Raw genomic sequence first — 24,059 nt, forward strand, 5'->3', positions numbered from 1 at the left:
AAATAAATGACTTCGATCTTGATTAAAGCAAGCGGATAAAAACATTCAGCCGTGTGCGAGTCAACGTGAATTTATTAGGGGAACGGAACAATTTCTTTTTGTTTATATGATATTCATGGGCAGCGTGGTCCAACTTCTTTTCATCGCGGGCCAAAATCAAAAAAATTTTTTATCTTGCGGGCCAATGTTTTTAAATCAGAACTGAAGAACAATGTGACATTGATATTAGAACTGAAAAAAGTTCTCTTTTTTATTAAAACTGAAATTAGAATAGTTCAAAATTTATCTATTAAATGCTGATCAATGTGACATCTGCGGTCGAGGTTCTTCCTCGACAATAGCGACTATCAAAGCTGACTATCAGTTCACGGGCCAAAAAATCGGTGCTCGCGGGCCAAAGTTGGCCCGCGGGCCTGCAGTTGGACCACGCTGTTCATGGGCAAGCAAACCACGATTAATATTGCAAATATGAACGATCTCGTTTGTACAGAAGATAAACAAATGCTGTGATTTACAATTCAGCTAAATCAAAATCTTAAAATCTCAGAGTGAAGGTTCTCTTTTGAAATAATTGCTCAACGTCCACGGGTAGTCGGTGAAGAATCCATCGACCCTGAGTGGAACAAACTTGTCGTATTCGCGGTATGGGTCGGCACCGTACTGCCAGGCCAGGAACTGAAACTCGTTCTGGAATGTGAAGGAATGAACCTGCGGTGGAATGAAACCGGGTTATGACCAATCTTTACAAAGTGAAACGTTTCATACAGTTTAAAAAATATTTCAACTTTAGGTAAAATTAAGTTGAATTTTTAAGACAAATCACACGATATTAAATTTAATTCAAAATACGAATCTTTTCACAAAATATGCTGAAAATAATATATGGAACAATTCCCACCTTTAAGTTGTTCAAATGAGCTCTCTTGATGAGGTTTGTTGTTCCGATGACGTCATTTGTCTTATGATCAACTTCCACAATCAAACTTTTAAGAACTATCAGACCGTGACAGAACTTCGACAATTCCGCCATTTTTCCGTCAGAATAATTCAGTTTTGTTATTATCATGAGCGGCAGTTCCGTTCGACTGGACACGAAGCGTAAACTATCTTCGTCAAATGATTGGACGAAACACGGTGACGTAGCTTCCGTATATCCGTGCCTCTGTAAAGATTCCAACAAAATTTCCTCCATCGTCGTGTTATGAGCGGCCAGAATCGAGTTGAAAAATTTAGGGACTTTCAATTCCGGGTAAATCCCAATTGTTCTTCCGTTTGTGACGTTTTTCGCCACAGCCACATATTCGTCGAATGTCGCGATGGGGAATTCCCCGTTGTAGGCCTGGTCTCGGTAAGAAAACCTTTGAACCTGCACAAATTACGGCGATTACTTAGTGACGACACCTCAGAACATACCATCACAACCTTTCTCAGCGTTTTGAGCTCGTCGAGGGTGAAATCAACGGTGAAAAAATCGCGAACAATCCGGGTCCCGTCCCAGTCGGGCACCGCGTAAGTTCGAAGCCGGTCCTGGAATTCCGGGCGCGCAGCGACATCTGTTGTAAGATTGAGCCAGGGTTCGTGGGTGCAAACCAGCAGCAGGTCCTGAAAAGTAGAAGCTTGGAGTCAACTCGTCTCATTCAAGGCGAGGTTGGGGGCGGTTTGCAATTTCAAGTAGGTCAAGTACGTCTCCGGCAACGTATCTTCTTAAACGTAGTTTAACATTACAGACGTTTTGTGCCAAAATTCCGGAAAATTTACGGAGACAATTGGATTCATGTTGCTACAGCCTAGTAAATAAATATCACTTGGAAATCGTCATTAAGTGCAAGTATTTCGTCACAATCACTCACTTTTGTCACGGCGAGATCACATTCTATGACGTCAGCTCCTTGATCTATTGCCAGCTGATATGCTGCCACCGTGTGGCCGGGAAGCATTCCTGTAAAAATTTTCAACCGATGTGAAGATTACTTCGCAACTTCCAACCATGCCGGTTTTAATATTGATGACGTCATAAAATATCTCGAGCATAAATGAAGGCACGATATAGAACGTTTATTTAAAAATAACATTATTCATTGTGACGTCACCTGAGCTTCCACGATGTCCAATTATGATTGGTCGGTTTTCTGGCAACCGCTGGTCCTGCCACACCATAGAAATCTGACTGGTCCTGCCAAAGCAAGCGAAGTAGAAGAAGGCAGAGAGTTGGCGACCTGCAGAGAAGATGGAGATGAATTTGGGATGCGCAAAACATTGTGTCAGCCTGGTCGTTCACTTTTAAACTACATTTTACAAAATTTAAGAATCATTTGTTTCAAAAAAGTACAAAACACAGGAACATGAATCTGCCCACTGGTCCTCACCTATAAAAGATGAATCCATTTCAGACTGAGTCATAAGTGCTTTGGGACAAGTTGAAAACCAAAAGTTTTGTGAGAAAATAATCTTTTTATTGAATAGATTTTGACTCAATTAGTACAGAACTATCTAATTGACAAATTGTTAAGAACATTCCATAGAAAAATTAAGAGGAAAGTGCTTTTGATGCAAAACTAATGACGTTGATGAGAGAATAACGATCAGTTGATACGGGCCTGAGCTGAGTAGACAACAACGAAGTAATTTTCAAAATGGAAGAAAAAATGATTTGGTCACGAATTACCAGGCTGACACGTCATAAAAATGGACCACATTGAAGTTGAGAAAAATATCACAACAAAAACATGAACCTGTTTGTTTATGGAAAACCATTTCGATTTGGAAAATACCCATGAACCAAGAAAGGTTTTTTGCATGAAAAATACTGACAAAAACACAAAAATGTCAACAAAAACAACAGTAGAAATTAAATTTCGATTCAGCACATGCATAAAATCAGCAAGAAGAGCACAGTAGCTTTTGAACAAGTAGAAATAAAAATATTGCTTTAAATTAGAAGTAATTGTTATGGCTCCAAGACACCTTAACACAGGAAACTCACAAGATTTCAAGCAAATATGAACACCATGATAGCACAAAACCTTTCACGAGAATTAGAAATCTAAGTTGCATAACGCGACAACTAAGCATCAGGTGAACCACCGGTGTGGTCATCATACGAATGGCATCGGGGAGTGGCTTGCAACTGACCTAGTTCAACCAAGGATGCGAGAGATGAAAGTTGGTGAAGTGCGAACAGCAAAAGCAGCACGAGGATTATCTGCAATATCATCGAATATTGAAACTTTGTGCGGAGCCACCTTGTGTTGACCTCCGCCTGGGCAAGCTATAAAAATAGAAAAAGCTAAATATTGTTTACTGTGCAACTGACATCATATAAATAGCTAGCACAAGGCACGAATGAGAATCATGTCTATCCAAAACAGTGTGTGGATAAATGCGATACATGAAGTCGGCTGAGTGATACCTTGGTTTTAAGCAACGATATTTCCCTCGTCATCTGAGTCACTTCGGTCGATGTAAATGGAGCCTTTTTTGTCACTGGAGGCAGCATAGGCTTCTTAAGAACAGGTGTCACAATTTTCTCGACTTTAGTCGAGCGAATGAATCGGACCCGAAGTCTTTAAAAGGATTTCTCCATGAATTAACTGGTCACTAACGTACAAAGAATTTTCATAAATACTGCCCAAAGCAGGTGATCCACCTGTGAACGAATCGAGAATCCTTGGCTGTATGCTGGCTCCAAAACTCATGGACATCAGCGGCGGCATCGATTTTTTGATAAAGAACAAGAAATCTGTCACTAGAGGCACTCTCCTCATACCCTGGGCTCAGGTTGATGACAACTGTCGTTGTTTCTCCTGAATAATCGTCATCATTGATTTATGTTTCTTGTGAAATAATATGGCGGTTTATGATCAAATAAACGGAAGATAACACAAAAACACAGATTCATTGCTTTATCCTGGAATAAGACAACTTCAAACAAACACAAGATGCCACGTACCTGGTGCCACGACCCCATTGCTGGGCCGGACATGATACCTCTCTGGTGAGTTTGTTTTAAATTTGAACGCAACAAGTTGGTCCTGGTTCGGATTCCTCAACGTCACAATGCTCTGGCATCGACCACTCCCACCATCTCTACGATCTTCCCGGAATGAAAGCTCGGAAATTGGGCTGACGACAGAAATACAAATACTTGCTGATTATGTTTGATACAGATCCTGTCTTGTGTCTGCTTTCTACACTTTTGGATTCTTTCATTAATCATTGTTTTTACTAAATAATTACATTTCTAATTCATGGAGGTAATTCCCTTTATAAAACTAATAAGAACAACTATTACCTCATAAAGAGCAAGGAACCGAGTCTGACTTCACTCGTGACATCCCTCGCAGAAACCTTTGAATCCTGTTGCATATCCATTGAACCATCAAACCCTGTTTCAAAATTTAAATAAAAGTCTGCTTGTGACCACATTGGCAAGCAGCTGGGTCAAAAAACTTCAAAGTTTCCCTGAAGTCAAACCATTTTATATCGTCTTTCACCTGTGAAAGATTTGTAGCTTTCTTCACGATCAATTTCGCTTGTGAATGAAGAATGCCTGGATGGTGTATTCCTCCTCTTGCTCTCGGATTGGTCAAGTGACGCCTTCGAGCTGTTTGTTGTCGAGCTTGTGAGGATGGAATTTGAGGGGGCTCGATCTAACTCTTGCTCCGTTGCTAGGCGACCATTTGGAAGACTTTCTTCATCCTGGGGAGATTGGATGCTGGGGGTTGCTCTGAGATGAGATGTGGAGGCCTCATCTGACTTTGTAAAGATCTCATCTCTTGTGGAGGATACCTTATCACTTGGAGGCATCATTTTATCCTCCTCATTATTCGACACTTCATCATTTTCTGAAACTTTAAAAAATTGTCAATAAATATAATCCATGATATAGTGGTTCCAAACCAGTGGTTCTTAGCCGATGTGAAATCTTGCAAGATCAAATGGAAAGTACTTAACCTACATATCTTTTGTATGCAAAAATCACACTCACGAAAGAAGTTTTGTTGTAAATGAACATATATTATTACGCTACAGCTTACTGTTTAATACACATTTTGCAGTGTAGCCACTACACAATCGCCTCATACACACACAGAGGTGCGACCAACTTACATTTCTATTAATATAAAAAAGATTCAAGTATTATGTATTACTAAAATGCGTAGACTTTGTGTTTGTGCATGGTTCGTATCAGAAATATAATGAATTGATTGCAACAAATTCATTAAATTGAATTGTTTGGTTGTTTACATTCAAGTATGTTTAAAAGTTATTGAAGTCCTAGCCAAAAAACTAATCCAAGGGGGAGAAATTTGGGTTTGGTATTTGGCGTAAATGGGAAAACAGATGAAAAAATTTAGGAACTGCTGGTCGAAGCACTGCTAGAATGTGCCATATATTGCCTATACTGGGTTGATATTAATTATATGGAAATCAGCAGATACCATGAAGAGATTCCATGCTGTTGGTACTAGATTGGGCAGTTTGAGTCGTTTCTTTCAATTGCGGATAATCAGTTGGTCGTAATGGAAAGATGTATTCCCAAGTGTCCTGCAAATATAGATGAGCTCGGTGAAGAACTGCAGACTTGGTCATGCAGCATTAAGTTGTCATTGTAAGGGAACTTCTGTCATCAAGAAACATTTGCTGACTCGATATTTTGCGCTTACACAACACATTTCGTCAGAGCATTCTTGCTAGAATGCCAGGCTGGTATATTCCTTTATGACTTAACAATAATCTGCATTGACCTTCATCACAATGAGTTGATTGTTGATGCAGAAACACAGAAGATTGCAAGACAGGGGCGCCTTGCACTATATCACACAGTGACGAGTGTAACATATTTCAGCCAATGGGATAGCAGGAAACATAGGAAATGTAAAATGACAAACAGATATACAGGAAATGATACGAAAATTCACACAAAGCACACGATAAACAGCTTTCCATCCTTCACACGATGCTTGAGTGCAAGAGACACAAAACCTACCGTGCCACCCATGTATTGTGGAAGTTGGTCCTGGGAAATGTATTCCTTCAATTCTTTGAATTTACAGAAAACTGTTCTTCGCCGTTGCTCTTCAGTCATCCACTGCTTCACGACTTTCCAAATTGCTACAAAATAGCAACATGGTTGATCATTCACATGACCTCATCACGTGAACAACATCATGATGAAGTTGAACGTGAAGGAAATTTAAGCAAACTAAGTTCTCTAATCACCGTTCATGATCCAAGGCATCTCCAGGATGATGATTCTTTCTGAAATAAACAAACAAGCGTCGTTGACACAACTCGCCATTTCACATGCACAGATGAGAACTTGTCAAATAAGGAAAACAATTTAATGTTGTTAAAATCCATCAGAATCATCACAGAAGGTATATTATACAACATAACCTGGAGGAAATGGCCCAATGACAGAACAGCAACCTAATTACATCTTTCAGCAGAAAGCCGCAACAATGTGAACATTTTATGACATAATAAAACCATAATTCAAGGCAAAAACAAAGTTTCTATGATTATTTGAGCATAAACGGCCCAAGTTACACAAACACAAGCGGTTTCAACGTAAGATTGTGTCAATGACAGTAGTGGCATTGTGATGTCAACCTACCAAGCATATCGGGGAAGTAGGTGGTGAAGCATTCCAACAGGAACTTGATCCCACCAAGATCAACATTTGCCATCGATGCTTTGCTCACATCAAGTATGAACGTGACATGTTTTCCTGTCTCGAGTCGCTGCAATCTCTCCATCCATAGACACATAATTGCCTGAACCTGGGTTTTTATCTCTTTGGTTTGCAGTCGGCTTATGAAGTAGACTGAAGCAAATACAAATCACAATGGGTGTGAGTTAAAAGAGAAATACAACTTTTATTTCATGAATTAAAATCAAGACTGACTCACCTACTCGAGTGTCGTCCAATGCCCTGCCATGAACAAACATGATGCCACGTTTCATCAAAGGTTCTCCGATGTCTTCTGCTCTTAAGTCTGTCAACAACCAGGGCAATAATATTCTCATGACAAAATTCATAGCAAGCACTTAGCATTCTGTATAACAGCGCTATATAATGCACAGGCAGACGATGACAGACACATGCAAACTTTTTAGACAAAAAGAAAAGGTTCCTGAGAGCCAGAAAGCATAATTAAGGTAAATGTATGCTCATTCACACAATGCACTTAACACTACCATTAACTCGACGCTCCTTTCTCCACGTCAGAACTTGAGCAGCAAGTTTTGTTGCTTCTTCGATGTTTCCTTTCTTCCAATGGACAAAACACAGAACGTATTTGTCGTCTTCTCGCAACCTCTGCACGTCTCTTTCATCCACATTTGCCTGCAGGTCTGGGTCTAAATAATCCAACGCATATGGTCAGATGTACACATTGTTGTATAATAACCTCGTTCCATATTGGACAAGAGAATATTTACTGATTTATCATCTATTTCTTTTATGTTATTTGCAGCTTTTATCACTACAATGTACATTTCCGACACAAAACCTCATATTCCATTCGTATTTAATTGTACTCAGAGTGCATCTAAGCATCTACCTGTGGACAAGCCTTCAAATCTTTCCCGGAATTCTTCAATTTGTCCTGCTTCCAATGCCATGATGTTATTCTACACTATTTTGAAGTTATGCAAACAAAGTCCAGCAAAGCTTGGAAAGCCGAGGTACGAACTGTATGACAAGATCCGTCAGAATATTAAATGCCAATAAACCTAAAAGTATATCAAGGCCTACATTCTATACCTACACAACATCAGCACATAATATGATGCAGAAAAAATAACCTTTTCGAATATTTTTGCTGAGCGAAGATGTCTAATGGCCGACTTGTACGACTTCAGCTCTTTTCACCAACAGCGATTCTGTCTCTTATATCAGGATCGAATATTGACGAATCATTGTGTCATAATTTCTGACATATTAATTGATAACTCGTTCCAATTCAAGCCTTCAAGTCGGAGTGCAAAAGTAAAAGAGACCTGACAATTAAAGTCTACGCTGTGAATCACTGTTTTCAATCAATCAATCATTTTACTTCTCTTTAAAAGCGCGATGGGGACGAAAACTCCTGCCCTTTGTTACTAACACATGTCAATGAACAGGAAAAGTGACAAAGCCAAAAAGGCTTAAAACATGCTCAAAAATAATTGAGGTAATAATTGCTGGTAACAACTAGCACGACCACTAAACCCATAATTAAATCCATAAAACATAAGTTGAAAAAGCGAAAATTAAGCAAACGAGCAGGTGGTGTGTTCAAGCAATAGGTGAATGAAAATTGCTTCAATGCTGTACATCAGTGGATGCAAGGAAATTTTTATGCACCCTGGCTCGCAAAAAAATATTATCCACAAACGATGGCTCGTTGAAGGCAACATAAACCTGACTAGTTACGAGCGACTTAGAGATCTGGAAAGCGTTGTACAATCAACGCACAATTCGCGAATATAATTACCTATACTTCCCCCACACAGCTCCTGGAAATTTTGCTTTCAGTGCGTCCAATAAATATAATGCCACACTATGCGCCGTGTCAAACTAATAGGTATATACTTATAAAGAATATAGGATGAATGGGGAATTAAGAGCAGAAAATTGTTGCAAAGGCCAACTTTATGCGCCAAACAAATCGGGCGCAGTATGATTTACGAACTTTCCAATTAAATGCTTCTAAAGGCTGGTCAAGTCGCGCATATGCCAACGTTGTCTATCTAGTCTTCACTCTATTTGTAATCGCACTTTCATCTAAGCACTTGCTAAAATTTTCTTGTGACATCACCAATTGCAGCCAGAGGCTTTTGAGTACTACCGTGCACTTAGTGACGTTACGTGGTTGGTAATATTTGATGTTACGAACCTCGTATGTGCAGGTGCCACATTTTTAGTTACGGAACAGCTCATTGTTTGTTTACTTTAAATCAAGTGTGTTCAAAACGTGAACATGAATTGCAAGATCTCAAAATAAAATTCAAGCTTTTCGAAAAACAGTTCGTGAATCGTGACGGAAACGTCACAAAAATTCTTCCCACTTTTCTTTATTTAGGGTATTTCCCTTATTAAACCAAACTATAACACATGAAGAGAGCGGTCAACTGTGTAACTGTGTTATGCAATAAGCGTTGCCCACTAAAATTATTTTCTTTTTTGCGGCGATAAATGCCGTAGTTTAAGCCTCAAGTAATGGTAAGCTAGACTAAATTTGCAATTTGAACAGCAATTCAGTCCTTAAGATAATCTTTCCTGAATATTTTAGCTTTTAACGCAATACTGTTTCTCAAAACTGTGAGATTAGATTGGTTGTACAATGTCGGTTTATTCTTGGTTAAACCAAAGGAATTTAGGCTTGTGTACGTATAAGGCAGACATCCACAATGGTTTGAAGCCTTTTATACTTTCGGATCTTCTACGCAAACAACTCTGTCTGTGGAAGTTACTTTATCGAAAGCATGACGATGCAACATACGATTCTTATGTGGGCCATGGCGGAATTTTTGGACTCAAATATTCTCCTGATGGGTTAGTTCGCTTTTTTAACTAAAATTGGTTGCATACTTGGGCAAATTTACAATATAACTAAAATATTTTTAATTGGTAATTACATACATATACAGTCTGCTTGGTATTGGTTTGGCAGACTGCAGAGTAAGGCGGAAACACACCCAAGATTTTTTGATCGAAACAGTATTGCGCACTGATAGAGAAAAGCGATTTCTCTAAAAGAATCAGACTACTGTTTTCCTCTATTTTCTATGAAATAAGCCCCAACCTTGCATGACACAAATGTCGGACGTACTTCGGCCACGAGCCGTGGTACACACCGGCTACTTTCTTACACACCGGAATTTTGTTTCTACAACCTTGAAATCTTGACGAAAACTTTCATACTCAATAGCCTGATTGGTCCCGGTGCTCTGCACTCGCAACAGTGTTACCCAAGCAATGTGACCAGTTGCAATGTCATTGGGCAAGTCATGAACGATACTTGCCCCTGATCAGTAATTTTGGTGAATAGTTCCAAATTTCAGCAATATCATATACAAATTCAAAAAATAAAAAACTTTGTTTATCAGACAATAAACAGATAATTATAATGAGAAATCATTGCCGAGAAGTCGTTCAAAGACGTTCCTCAATCCGAGAATAAACATAACGATATCTCAATGTTGGTGCAAAAAGTAAAATTTCATGTCTGTAGACGGATGGTTGTTGCTGCCTGTGAGAAGAATGCAGTTGTGGTGATTGATCCGCTAACCAGTAAAACAGTCCTGACACGTGAGAGGGTCCATACAAAGAGATGCAACACTGTCACCTTCATCGATGACCGATTATTCGCAACCTGCTCTGATGACAGCAACATCTGCATCTGGGACATCAGGAGTATGAAAGAGGTATAGAAAGGTGAAAAGTTGCAGTCGAGTCAATGGTTCTTAAATTGTTTATCTTGTTGATTCGCAGGAGGTTCAGATGCTTAGAGGCCACCAAGGATGGGTGAAAAATATTGAATATCACAGACCAACAAAGAAACTGGTCTCATCCGGGTTCGACGATCAGATCATGGCTTGGGATATTAACAAGTATATTTACTTTTAAATATTGACAAGTACTCCGCTGCAAAAATGATTCAAACATGTCGTTCAGAGGTGGCCGTGATAATAAAGTTGAGTGCAAGGATAATTCAGGTGACTGCTTCATAAGGCCCAAGAACGGAACAAAAGTAAATATCACACTTATAATTCTCTCGTTTATTCGGGCAAACCTCCGCTTAACTAGCACAGTCATAACAACACTGAATTACCCACTATTCAGAGTGTGAAGGAAATGGTGTCTACATTCTGATATGCTCCAGTGAATTTAAATTTTAGCACGGATTTTCACCCAATTATAATAAACTTTGATGCCAGGTTTAAGAAGATATATCGTTATTGTATGGACAAATAGGAATTTGTTTTATTGTCCATGCCCTTCCCCTATAAAAAATCTTTCTGGAGTAATAGTGCAGTACTGTGATTAAATAATGCCACAAGTAACTTGTGACATCACAAATGCTTCTCACCTGAACCAGCTTTGAAAAAGCCGATATATGTTATGATTGTTTTGAAAATTTTAGCCTTTTACCGAATGGAGAATGTGACCCAGAGCTTCTTTTATATTGCCACCACTTAATGAGAATGAAGCTGTCTCCTGATGGGCAGAGCATGTACATAAGTGCCATACAAACGGCAGACCTCATCGCCATCCACAATCTTAACGTCAGTTCCTGTTGTCTTCAACTTTATTTGAAGTATTTCTTCTGATGAATTTTACACCTTTTTCTACTTTTAACAATTGTGCGTTGTGTGGCATGACGTCAATGTACGTTGTGTGGCATGACGTCAATGTACGTTGTGTGGCATGACGTCAATGTACGTTGTGTGGCAAGTCACGGTCAGTCATTAGCGTTACCATTCCTTTAAAATTTTGCTCAATAACAAAATAATTCATGGTATAATGTGGAGATCATTTGAAATGGTTTTATCACCAAGTCATTTGCCGCCGTGTTTAACAGCATTGTAAATTACAACTTGTAATGACTCGAGTCACGAGTTTTAAATGACTTGACTTGACTTGACTCGAGTCTCGGAAAGTAACTTGACACAAGTCATTGAATCTTTGTTGTTAATTTATTGACCAACTGAATTACAGACATCTGATTTTGCTGCAAGCGACCAGTTAAAAGTACAGCCAATGACATGACTTCATTTCACTTGCATAATATTTTAACTTGACTTGATCCAATTAGTAATTTGATTCGACTTGACTTAAGTCAACTTCCCAAATGACTTGACATGACTCGAGTCTTAAAAATATGACTTGGATACAGCGTTGGAGCGATTAAAGACATCTCATTCTTCTGCAGCTCGATAAATTGTCCGATGATGTGGAGAAAATTGAGTGGGATGAAGGCATCAGCGACGTTCTTCAGCTCAAGAGCCACCAGTTAGCAGTGGACAGGGATAATTGTTTTGACGAGCAAAGCCAACCCATATCCAGGTGACTAATTACTTATCACCATAAATTCCCGTCAACCATGGTCGGATGGTCTTCTAGCTTTCCCAGCATTTTATGTAACTTGAGTGGAATGTGCAAATTATTATAATTATAACTCCAATCCCATCAGCTGTTATCTGGTGTGTTTACAGACAGAACCAGGTTGAATTGTATTACGGTTATGCGGGTAATGAACGAAATCTGAACACTGTCGTATTTTGCCAATCAATTGACGTTCACCCCGACAACATGGCGGTTGTCATGAGATACGACTGGCTGCCATATAGAGATTTTAAGGTACAGCTTCAAGCGCTCTTGAAATTCTTCGTACTAGAAATATCACATTACACAGATGGTTTATGTTTTGCCACTTTATCATCATTTGGTGTCTTTTCAGTTTGTTTCTCTCCACAACACGTGGTCATTTTATGATGGACCAAATTGTGGAAATAATTTGTGGGTGTCACACGGGAAGGACAATTGCTTGCCGTTGCCACGGGGACAAACAACCAACTTCACACCAATCATCGGCATAGAAAGTGCTGAATATATCCATGAAGTAACGTTCTCTCAATGCGGTCGCTTGATTGCGGCGCCGGCCGGTTATGGAGTTGGCGTCTTCACTTACAATGAGCGCTTGGACGATTATCAAACCCACATCACATCAAGACTCGCTGGAACCCACCAGTGGCCAGAAGGTGGCGACAGAGTGATGCCATCTCATGCTGACGTTGAAGCCAAGCAACTTTTTGAACTTGTTTATTGCTGCGGTCACAAAAGCGTCGTTCTGTCTGCCGCGTTCTCCCCAAACCACATGCAGATCGCGACGGGCTCAAAGCACGGACAGATTATATTGTTTGAACCGGTTTTATGACGTCAAGAATGAGGATTTGCAGCAGAAGATCGTGCAAGTTTTAGACTGAAAAGGATCAATGCACAAGCTATTCGCATTCTTTGTTTGTGTTTTTTCTATAAACCTCAACAACATTTGTGTGGTGTTTGGTTTTGTGAGATTAATATTTAATGAAACAGTTCCCTTTCAACCTCCTACTTTGTTTCAAAGTAAACATCAGAATTTTTCAATGAAATCTCCCAGTTTTGTGAATACGTATTTTGTTTAATTTTCTGTTCATGTTAAATTGTCAGAAATTAACTGTTTTACATTTTTATAATTTAGAACTTTAAAATTATTTATGTATTTACCCCCTTTTTACTTAAATTTATTTCAAATGAAATGTTTTGTTTTAGATGTCTGTGTAAGTGGTGTAGGAATGTACTGGAACAAGCTTTCGTCGCTTCCCACTGCAGGTGAAGCTGCTCATTTCCAAAATGCGCTGCGTGTCTGGATCGATCGACCCAACGTGTGCAACAAGATGATCAGCTGCAGCAAGACGGAAGATATTGCCATGACAACCATCGATGTAGAGGCTGGAAAAGGCCTGATGACGTCAGATTTAAAGGAGTTTGTCCAAAGTTTACCACAACTCACTCCACGTTGCTCGAAATGTGGAGCTTTAACGAGTTGTGTGAATTTTGTCCACTCTTCAGAGAAATCATATTTTGTTAGGAAACTTGTTCCAAGAAGGCCAGATTGTTATCTGAGCAACTATGAATTAGTGCTCTCTTCAAGGAATTCTTTTCTTTTCGTACCACTGCAGACAGAAACTTTTTATCCAGATCTTGTATATGATATCTATGTGGTGATTTATGGTGATTGTGATGTGGACCATGTCAAGGATAATTCCAACGATGAAAGAAAACAATCGGGAAATTCAAATTTTTTATCAGCTTACAGTTTAGTCCTGGACAAGCAAATTGTTGACTCCAACAAGACTGACAATGCGTCGCAAGGTGCTATGAAGAGAGCATGTTATGTGACATCACAATGGGTTTCCCAGAAACTGCTTCCCACTCTGTCAAAGTGGTGCGATGAAGAAAGCGCGAAGTTGGGTGAAAACAAGTCAACCTTTCCACCGTCGCTTTCCCTCATAGACAAAGAAAAATACACTTTGCTGTATAACTCACTCAAGTTCAAGTACGGCAGAGAGATATCCAAGGTATCATTCGAGGAAACATTCCATTGTCGTTCTTCGCTGTCGCATATTCTCTATGATGTAACAAACATGTGACTATGGGATTATTTTTCTTTGACACATTTCTGATTTAGATCTGGCCAGAGGTCACCGATCCACAAAAATATGTTTACGAAGATGTTGCCATCGCCGCCTACCTCCTCGTCCTCTGGGAGCAGGAGAGGGAGGGGAGCGGGAAGGAAGAAAAACAATCGTTCATCGACCTCGGTTGCGGGAATGGACTGCTCGTTCATTTACTGACATCTGAAGGGGTCGGGATGAGTTCCACGACTCGATGACTTCAAGTTTTTTCTCGAAGAAGTAACAAATTATTTCATTGTTTGCAGCATCCTGGTAAAGGTGTTGACATTCGTCGTAGAAAAATCTGGAGCATCTATGGCAGCGAGACAGACTTAGAAGAAGCAACCGTCACACCAGATAACATAACATTGGTTAGCGGTTACGATTGGTTGCTTGGCAACCACTCCGATGAGTTAACGCCGTGGATACCAGTGATGGCAATGAGGTGCGCATTCATGTCCTGAAGTATATTGTTGCCAAATCAATTAGTTTCATTTAGCCAAGTCCTTAAAATTCAAACCAATCAATTTTTTGTTTAATAAAGGTCGAATTATGACACGAGATACTGGGTCCTGCCTTGCTGCTTCTTTGATTTCTATGGCAAGTACGAACGAACGCAATCCACTGTCGGACAATACGAGGATTATTTGATGTTTGTGGCTTCAGTAGGAAAGAAATGCGGCTTTGACATTCGGGAAGACGTGATGAGAATCCCATCAACGAAGAGGGTGAGTTTACCATGGTCCACCTACAAGCAGGTTTCATTGTGATTTGCAGAACCTCGACCACCTTCCAACTCGTGTTGTGCTGCATAAAGTCTCTCAAACGTTTCAGGTTTGCATGGTGGGCATGGGCAGGTCGTACCGGGAGCGTGAACACTCGGCGTGGATGGACAGGGTCAATGAGTTCACAACAGGGAGGCGCGATGACGAGTTTGCTGCCAGGCCCAGGGAGGAGCGAGTGAGGAACTGCACAAAGATCGATCGAGGGATTCAACACACGGTTGTCATGACGATATCGAACCACCTCCTGAAGACAAGTCGTGCCGGTGAAGGTCACTACCAATATTTAATAGTACAATACTACTTCATATCAAGCACATGACCCTGTTGTTGTTATTTCATGGAAGCTTGCAGAACTTGGAACCGAGGTGGGGAGTTGAAACTCTCAGATGCGGTTGAGTTATTGAGCGATTCGTTGAGATCCAACCTCAAGAACGAGTGCGGTGGATTGCAAACTCTTCTTCGGAATTATAACCAGGTAGCTTTTGTGTAGGTGAGAAAGCGTTGATGTACTGCTTAGGTGGACGCTTCTATCAATCAAGCCGCTAGTTGTTGATGCAGCTTTGTTGAACAAGAATATTTACTTTCTCTTGTGTTTAGGTTTTTGAAATATCTGCCGGTTCTGTGCAGCTGCGTGATTGGTCGGTGGAGGAACGCGCACCTCGCAAAAGAAAACGTTTGAATTCGATGAAATGCCTGAGAACGAAGCCGTGTTGGTTTGAAGCGAATCACCCAGACGGGTGTCCTCGTTCTGCGCAATCTTGCACATTTTTACATCATAATGAAACGAAATAAATTCAGTTTTCTTTTCACGGAAACTACTCAAAAACACAGTGTTACGCAAATAAAGCCTAAAAATATTTGGGCACAATTAATGGAACACAAGGCAAGCGCGATACAAACGCACTGAAGGCAAATCAAGGCACGATTGTGCAAATTGAAGTTACGATATTTGCTAAGTTGACAGATAGAAGCGTGGAATTAACAAAATAATTTCAAGGCGTGGTAGTGTTAGGTAAATTTAATCTTACGCAATTGTCTAATCTCAAATTTGGGTCAATGGTGAAGTCACACCGGGTCATCTCGAAGCTAGGACAGAGTCACGTAAATCACCTTCAGAAGAAGCTGCTCGCACTGGTGAGGTAAATGCTCTCCCCGGTCCCTGCTCTTCCCATATTAGGCGAGGAAAACTTTGGTCGTCGCACCGATGTTGAAACGATCTCGTACTGTGGCGAGCTGAACATGCTGGAGGACATCCTCGATCCGGGAGTGAACCTAAACTCATTACGAGAGGTGGGATGATTTCTCCTCCTTGATTCCCTTGTCTCGCGACCTTCAAATGAGGAGAACCACGACGATGCGGTCGTCAGCCTCCCGGCAGCTGTGTTCTGGTTTCCTCTCCTCTGTGTCGCAGTGGATGCAGCCGTCGTGATCCGAACATCCAACGATGCCAACGTCTTCGAAGCTTCCCTGGGATGAACGAGAGGAAGAAGAACAGGCTCGTTATCGAAGAAATTGTAAATTTGTCTTAACGCGAAACGGAACAAAACTTTTACGGAAGTTAAAAATTTTTAGTCACCTTCCTAAAGGACCTCCCGCCTTCTCCCGTTCCCTCAACGCCCTGACGACTCTGACGTCAGTTATTCTGAGCGCATTGAACGTCCTCATGATCTGATGATTTTGATCATGTCGTGAAATATCAACGAGTTATCGCAAATCATGACAAGAGCCCCCACCTGTAGCCTGACATAGTCGCTGGAGTCAAGTCCGAGCATTTCGACGAGGAATCGCAGAGATTTGTCGCTCTTGATACCGACCGCAGATATCGCCATGACAGCGCGGGATCTTATCTCTGCACTCGCATCCCGGATCTGTTCATCCAGATCTTCCATCAATCTGCGAGGATCAAGATCGTCAAAAATCTCTAGTCCCAGCTGCACCAACAGCCTTCATCGATTTAAACCTGTTCCTGAGCCCCAGAGCAGTGAACGCCTGTGACACCCCCAACCTGACGTCACGTCTGGCGTCATCCCACAGCTTGTCAAATAACAGATGGTAGACTCTCTCATCTGACACGATCCTCAACACCTACAGATGCAAAGGTCACGTCATCAATTATATTGACCGAACTGCCCATATTTGGTGGTTGTGCTTTCTCACGTCACAACTTGAATTGTTTTCACACAATTCTTGGTACCTGGGCCGGCCCACAATGCGCGATCAACAAAGCAGCCGCAAGCCTGTCTTGCCACTTGGTGGCGTGTTGGAGTTGTGAGAAGATCGCGTTTAAAATATTTTCGTCCACATGGTGGAGCTGGCGGACTAGGACCTCGAGTGCTTGGGAATGTCGTTCCCAGTTGATCGAGCCCTGATTATTTTACAATTGTTACGTCATTGTTAGATTTTTCACCTAATCTTAGAGGCATGTTTAGAGCCGGCCATCTTACTTTCAAAACCTCCATAAGCTTGGTTGCGGCCATCTTTGCTGAGTTGTCGTTGGAGATGCCACAGATCTCACCGAGGCACACGGCGGCTTGGAAGGAAATCTCGTCTTCATCACTGGCTGCGAAGGATCGAAGAATCTGCAGAAGTCTGGACTATAAAGTTTGCGTCCAAAGTAACCTGCTTCTACAGGCGTATATCTCCTTCTATGACTCATCGACTTACTGCTGACGTAGCGAGCTTACCTCGAGGAGTGCTCGTAATTCTGCCACTTCGTTGATTTGCAGATGTTCGGTTTTTGCTGCTTCACTGCATGCGAGATGCTCCAGGACGTCCAAAGTAACTTCACGCCTCCCAGTGAGCAGAAAGTGATTCAGTTCGTTCAATGCAGAAGGATGCCATTCACCTGGTTGTACCAACATTACTGTGGTTCAGATTAAATCATTATAACACTGCATTTGTCATATTGCTTTCATAACCTGATACTGATAATCATATTATGGAAACATGCATTGTGCAAGACATGGGTGCTTTAATATTTGCGTGGCGTGTTCATTGCCCAGATTTCGATTTACCGAGCTTCACCAGGGCTTTGGATATTTCAAATCGAACATTTGAACTTCGCTCCTTGCTCAAGCTCTCAATGAGAGCGGGAATGGTCTCATCTAACGCAGTGACACCTAGTGACGATAACGATCGTGCAGCGTAGATTCTGTCATCAATCCTCGGTGATGACGAAAGAGTTTTGATTAATTCCTGAGCGGAGTAGTAAAAATCAATAAATTTCTCAACAGTAAGATAATTAAAATTATGATGCACAAAACATATTTGGGTCTTACATTGAGTCTTTCCCTCTGCAAATCAGACAAGGCACTGCCTTTGGATGACTTGAGATTCTCTATAAATCTTACGGTGTTCGGGATTTTACGGAAAGATCTGTTTGACGCCACACTTGATGGTGTTATGAGATCTCGAACAACGTCGGTTCTATAGAAAAAAATAATTTCAAAAATTAACTCATTACTTTTGGAAGCGTCCTGTGAGACCTCACCTTGGTTTGTTTCTTTTTGGGATAAAAAGTCTCAGCCTGGTTCGACTGAGGAGGCCTCGTTGGTCTACGATGGTCGGTTGCTTGTCAGGACCATCCTCAGTTGGCTCGGCGTTGCACCAATGATCACTTCTATGTGGAAAACTCTTTGCCATGTTCTTCAAGAACAATTCAGGTCAAAGATTTACGGAAGAAATATTCCAAGCACCAGCAGTAAAACATAATCGAACCAAACGTTGAACGATTTTCACCATAAACCAACTAATAATCTACAACTTACCGTTTTTGTCAGCGGCATGACGTTATCAAGTGCAGTTAAAGCATTGGGTGGAGGCAGATCTGATGTAACACTGACAGAACTTGTGGCTGGCGTGGCAGAACTTGACATTTTTGCCAGACTACGAGCAGTGATGGAGCGCGCATCTGATTTGGCAAAACGAGATTCAAGTAACACGCCATAAGCACTAGGTGGCAGCACCAAGTGATCCAGTAACGATAACTATGATGACCTTCTTGCTATGATACCTGGAATCGTTTTTTCTCAATCCACTTCACACTTTCTTTGCTTAAACCTCAGACTGTCTGCCTACAAAAGCCTGTCTGTGATGCATCCTGAGTTGCAGATTCTTAACAAATCATTGCGCATGCCTTGTAGCTTGCAGCAGGGAGTCTCCATTAAACACACACCACAGTTCTAGTGCTGATATTAACTGCAGTGTCCATAATAACTGTCTGAGTAGTTTGTTTGTCTAATGATTCTTTGTATAAAATCTCTTGAAAATTTTGAGATTACCTTTTGTTGATCGCTTTCTGGTCGATTCAGCTGTTCCTGGCATTTGCAGGATTTCATCTAAAACAAAATAACTTTTCAGCAACCCATTAAAACAACAAACTGGCAACACGGTGTAACTTGGTTAAAGTTGATGTTGTCCTCGCTTACATTTTAATGTCTCCTGCTGAGCAACATTCCCAGATGAGATTGAAGACGCTTCTTCATTTAACGAGAGGTTTGAGGCAGCATAAATCTTCTCGTGAATTCGATGGATTCGCTTTCGAATGCGCTCAAGATCATCTCGCTGCGCAAAAACCAATTTTAAAACTTTTATGAAATCAAACACAACAAAAACAGGTCAAAAATTTACAGCTGAAATGTCATGAAATTATAAGAAACTTATCAACATTCATGCACTCATGAAATATTGCTTTTTAGCAAAACTTTCATTCATAAATATATGTCAAAATCTTCACCAGGATATCAAAATTTCCCTTCATTGGGTCCTGCTCGTTCATCCATGGCAGAGATGGTGATTCCCCACTGTCAGATGCGAAGATATTTTTGTTGACATAACTTGCAGGAATTGCGAGACCGATGTTGTGGTACGAGAGTGGATTGCCCTAAACCATAATGATGATAATTAACAAGACACAGGCAATTTATTAAGATTGCAAGATCAAATTTATCAAGACATTTAACAAGAACAGTTTATCACGCACATTAGCTGCATGAGACTGATATTATGTTAATCTCACAACACTCAAAACCAAAATTGTCTTCTCACTTCGAGCAGTTGCCCCATATTTGGCGTGTAAGAGAAGCGATGGTGACCGGTCAGCCAGTACTTAGCCGCTTCATCTGGGATTTCTAAGATAGTACTTCCAACATCTGAGCAAATTTTACAAGTACGTAACGTTATGGTTTGTGCCAAAGAGCTACTTCACACCAGTCACATAAGCCCAAGTCTGTATATCGCATTAAAACAATCTGTAAATATGAAAAATTCTAATTGAAACATTGGAAGATGAAACGAACAAACCATTTTCTCGTTGATGGTAAGGATCTAGTATGACAGATTTTTTGGCAGAAGAACCTGGTTTTGACAAGAGAGAATCTTCTTTGAGAACAAACTTGGATGGTTGTGTTATTTCCTGAAGTCTTTGCGGTGTCTATAGTGGACATAGTTGAGATTAAAAATGAAGATTGCAACATATCAGCAGCAAAGATTCCTAAATTCTGCCACAAGTGAAAAGGTTGCAGACAAACTTTAAAAATGTTGTAAAGTGATTTAGTTGAGTTTGATTTGACGATTGTCTCAAGTTTCCTTTCCAACCAATTTATCCTTTCTCTTATCAACTCTGCTTCCTACAAAGGATCAAGAAATAAATTAATATCACAAACTCTTCATGGCTTGGTAGATAATTTGTATAAAATCAGTTTATTATTTGCATGAGTCACCTCATTTTGTTCTGCAACTGCAGCAACAAGTTTTCTACGACAAAATTTTATTTCAAGATTTAACTTGTACAACATTTCCATGACAAGTTTCAGATGCTGGATCTGCAGTAAAACAAAGGTAGCATGAGGTCTGTGTGCTCAAGAACCATTTAAATTACATGACTCAGCAATAATACCGACCATTCTACTGAAAACCAAGATTTGTTGAAGTAATTGTCGATCATTTTGACCATCAGATTTTTCAAATTTTGCGACAACTTCTTGAAGGGAACTTGTGACTTGGGATGTGAAGTTCAACTGTAAAATCAAAATTTTGGTCTTATTCAGTCATCTAGAATTCTAGATTCTATGCCAAGATTACAAAATTTATCAAATTTAGCTGAGCATACTGTGAATGGAGACAAAAAAATGATCACCAAATATAATAAAGTCGTTCTGTGATGAGGACAGCTCTGGTTTGAATTTTTTATTTAGGTTAATTTGATTTAGTCAATCTTGAACCATTTTTTTATGTCAAGATATTTGCTTTACTTAAACAATGTGTTATAAAATTCCTTTTAAAATTCCTGGTGAAAGATTTTGTCTTTAGTGAACTCGAAACCCTAACCCTGGATAAAAATCCAACACTTTGCACCAAACTAATGGTGAGAAAAAAATATCATCCGTAACAACAATTATGGACATTCCACATATTGTCCAGTTTTTTATTTAGCCTATTTTGCTTTTACAAAATTTTCTTCATTTTTCGATTTTACTGTTTTATTGGTGTAGGCTATGATGGCTCTAACATCTAAATAGAAATAAATAAAGAGCCAGACTGCAGAGTATGGCAAGAGCACACCTGAGAGTTTTTTTCCAAAACGGCATCACACACCAGGACGGTGTCTCCAAAAAGACACTAATTTTAGCTCCGATTTCATTTGCAAAATAAGCATTTCAAAACAATATCTCAAAAAAAGGGGAAACACTAATTTTTCCCCCGAAATCTAAAGGCGAAAAGCCGCACCCTTGCCTGCACTGGATGCACAAACGCCAGGCAGTATTTGGTGACGAGTCGCAGTGCACACCAGCCGCTTCCTTGCACACCGGAATTTTCCTCCTGCACACCCAAGATCACGGCGACAACTGCCATACTCTGCAGTCTAGACAGGGTTAGGAATAACTGACCTGCTTTCGAAATAGCATATCTGAGCGATGACGTAATTTCCCGGAGTGTTTCCTGACATCTGAAGGCATTCCAGAACCCCATAACTTCCCGACGGATTCCAGGTCTTTCGCACTTCGCCGAATTTTTATCCCTTGTTTTGCCATACTTGAGATCCAGCAATTCTACGTCTATTTATAAGCTTTAAACTGTGGTCTAGTTTACATATTTATTCGGAATTCATTGAATTTCTGTTGATTTCCGCCTAATCCTGACCTAGCCATTGCTACCATCACCGAGAGGCAACTGGCGTCAAATGTAACCTATAGTTACTGCTCAGATGATCTCAGAGAAATTTACTGCAATGACATCATCGACATCGAAATAATAAAAACCTTATATTTGGTTGGTAATAGCTTGTAAAGTTAAATAAACTATATTTTACAACCAATTGTACAGATTATTTTCTTAGTAAAACTTTATGTGTATTGAATATCTAAAAAAAAGTTTTATTATCGACTCAATGGTGAAGGAGTAATAAAGATATTTTTATGTTTATTTAAAGATCTTGTAATGAAATGATTGTTTATCGTTCCTTAGCCTGTAAGGACGATCACTTCAATTACAAAGTCTGTCTGTAGAATTGCTGTCTGTCCTCGATGATAAATGAGTCTCCGGTCGTTGTTTCGCTTCTCTTAATCTTAGAATCAATTGTATACCATGACAACTGTATAAACTGGTTATATTGAAGTTTCATTGAACGAATAAATCAAGATAGAACATTGTGACAGCAACAGCACAAAGACATGTTGCGGCGTTGAACGTAGAAACCAAAAAAGGACTGAATAAATCAAAATGCACGCACAGGGGAACAATCGATTACGTCACGCAGTGTTATGCTTCGCTGATTCGATAGACGAGAATTCTATGTCGTACACAATTTTATATTATATTAAGTGATATATTTATCACAATCTAAATAAACCTTTGGTTGAAACCAGAAATCCAACTGTACAACGATTTGCATTTCCCGATTCCAACGAATTCTTCTTACATCGTACAGCGGTGGCAGCTTACGGCAGTTATGAATGATATAACTTAATTGCACAACATTACAGCGAAAGGGAGACGGGAATGTAGTTTGTGCGCCACTGTCTTATATGCTCATCGCTTAAGCATTTGCGCAACCAATCCATAACGTTCCGTTTTAGCCAAATTGGCCCTTAGCCTTTCTGCGGTTGTCTTTCACAGTGCAGTTTACAAATACCTGTATAAACTCTATTAGAAAACATGTGTTTCTGCGATTCTAAGCTAGTATGTAAGGAATTACAGTATTAAATTTTAAAATCCATCCTAGAAAGTACTTGTAGTGATGTCAGGCGCCATTTACTTGAGAGCTTGCGAAGAGACGGGGTCGTAACCAAAAGTGCAGGTGCTATTGTTGAATATTAGCCTGCTGTTTTTCAATAGCACCCTGCTTTTGCTTGCTGCTCGGTGACTAACAGGTTACTATTCTTGACGTAATCATTAGCAGTTAAGTTTTCAACTAAGTGAACGACTGATGTGGATTTTTACTACAACAAATTTACAGTTAATTTTCCAAAAGATTATATTTGAAGATTGGTTCTGTGAGTGAGAAAAACGTAACCAGTTATCAAACTCAGTTGCAACAGCATTTAACTGAAGACATGTTAAAATTCTCACCAGACGTCACCGATTGCAGCCTGCTATATTTGAGCACTTTGTAATTGGTGACGTCACGTAGTTGGTGATTAGTGATTTTGAGAAGCAATATTGAATAGGGTATTGCATTGTTTATTCTTTGTCATTTTCTGTGAGAGAACGAACAATAAAATGTTAACAGTTATAACGTAATAAAATGACAATTCCACCATCAAACGAAGGGCGGGAAAAAGCAGCAAAGCTCGAAAGGCATAAAACGTGCAAGAATAATGTAACCAAATGATATAAATGAATAACAGCTAGCACGGCCACAAAACACACAAAAAAACATACAACAAAAAAGTTTTAAAAAATTTCAACTTGAAAACAATGCTCACAAACACAAGTATGTAGGTATAATAAGTTACTGTATATCAGAGTTTTTATGTAAAGACATGAGTAAAATTATAGAGAACCAGAGCTCAGATTACTCTTGACAGAATAATACAATGTGGATACTTTTTTGAACTATTGTTACGA

The 24,059-nt window shown here is 39.9% G+C and overlaps 4 protein-coding genes across 4 annotated transcripts; 2 read left to right on the forward strand and 2 right to left on the reverse strand.

The window, feature by feature from the left end:
• Nucleotides 1–54: 54 nt before the first annotated feature.
• Nucleotides 55–8,420, reverse strand: LOC143470862 (uncharacterized). Its single transcript, XM_076969184.1, has 19 exons — nucleotides 7,813–8,420; nucleotides 7,569–7,699; nucleotides 7,204–7,365; nucleotides 6,915–7,001; nucleotides 6,620–6,829; nucleotides 6,223–6,261; nucleotides 5,990–6,114; nucleotides 5,442–5,547; nucleotides 4,494–4,844; nucleotides 4,292–4,385; nucleotides 3,950–4,122; nucleotides 3,647–3,803; nucleotides 3,410–3,563; nucleotides 3,133–3,268; nucleotides 2,091–2,216; nucleotides 1,851–1,939; nucleotides 1,423–1,602; nucleotides 899–1,366; nucleotides 55–708 (listed from the first exon to the last, which is right to left on the reverse strand). Exons 2-19 carry the CDS (start codon nucleotides 7,627–7,629, stop codon nucleotides 544–546), a joined length of 2,883 nt encoding a protein of 960 aa, XP_076825299.1. The 5' UTR covers nucleotides 7,630–7,699; nucleotides 7,813–8,420; the 3' UTR covers nucleotides 55–543.
• Nucleotides 8,421–9,143: 723 nt separating this feature from the next.
• On the forward strand, nucleotides 9,144–13,304 carry LOC143453828 (DDB1- and CUL4-associated factor 10-like). The gene is made up of 7 exons (XM_076954963.1): nucleotides 9,144–9,544; nucleotides 10,224–10,416; nucleotides 10,484–10,602; nucleotides 11,136–11,277; nucleotides 11,925–12,058; nucleotides 12,208–12,352; nucleotides 12,453–13,304. Exons 1-7 carry the CDS (start codon nucleotides 9,333–9,335, stop codon nucleotides 12,927–12,929), a joined length of 1,422 nt encoding a protein of 473 aa, XP_076811078.1. The 5' UTR covers nucleotides 9,144–9,332; the 3' UTR covers nucleotides 12,930–13,304.
• On the forward strand, nucleotides 12,966–15,802 carry LOC143453812 (putative tRNA (uracil-O(2)-)-methyltransferase). The gene is made up of 7 exons (XM_076954962.1): nucleotides 12,966–14,112; nucleotides 14,223–14,399; nucleotides 14,475–14,653; nucleotides 14,753–14,936; nucleotides 15,043–15,262; nucleotides 15,338–15,468; nucleotides 15,591–15,802. The coding sequence occupies exons 1-7, from the start codon at nucleotides 13,249–13,251 to the stop codon at nucleotides 15,783–15,785; spliced, it is 1,950 nt and encodes a 649-aa protein (XP_076811077.1). The 5' UTR covers nucleotides 12,966–13,248; the 3' UTR covers nucleotides 15,786–15,802.
• Nucleotides 15,783–22,174, reverse strand: LOC143453796 (uncharacterized). Its single transcript, XM_076954961.1, has 20 exons — nucleotides 21,881–22,174; nucleotides 20,894–21,010; nucleotides 20,714–20,815; nucleotides 20,522–20,620; nucleotides 20,295–20,424; nucleotides 20,040–20,143; nucleotides 19,729–19,875; nucleotides 19,421–19,556; nucleotides 19,274–19,330; nucleotides 18,761–18,903; nucleotides 18,484–18,638; nucleotides 18,272–18,419; nucleotides 18,008–18,188; nucleotides 17,678–17,838; nucleotides 17,438–17,572; nucleotides 17,188–17,358; nucleotides 16,954–17,078; nucleotides 16,727–16,886; nucleotides 16,570–16,661; nucleotides 15,783–16,460 (listed from the first exon to the last, which is right to left on the reverse strand). Exons 1-20 carry the CDS (start codon nucleotides 22,022–22,024, stop codon nucleotides 16,106–16,108), a joined length of 2,862 nt encoding a protein of 953 aa, XP_076811076.1. The 5' UTR covers nucleotides 22,025–22,174; the 3' UTR covers nucleotides 15,783–16,105.
• Nucleotides 22,175–24,059: the final 1,885 nt, after the last annotated feature.

This window comes from Clavelina lepadiformis, chromosome 1 (assembly GCF_947623445.1).
Source record: "Clavelina lepadiformis chromosome 1, kaClaLepa1.1, whole genome shotgun sequence".
Lineage (NCBI taxonomy): Eukaryota > Metazoa > Chordata > Ascidiacea > Aplousobranchia > Clavelinidae > Clavelina > Clavelina lepadiformis.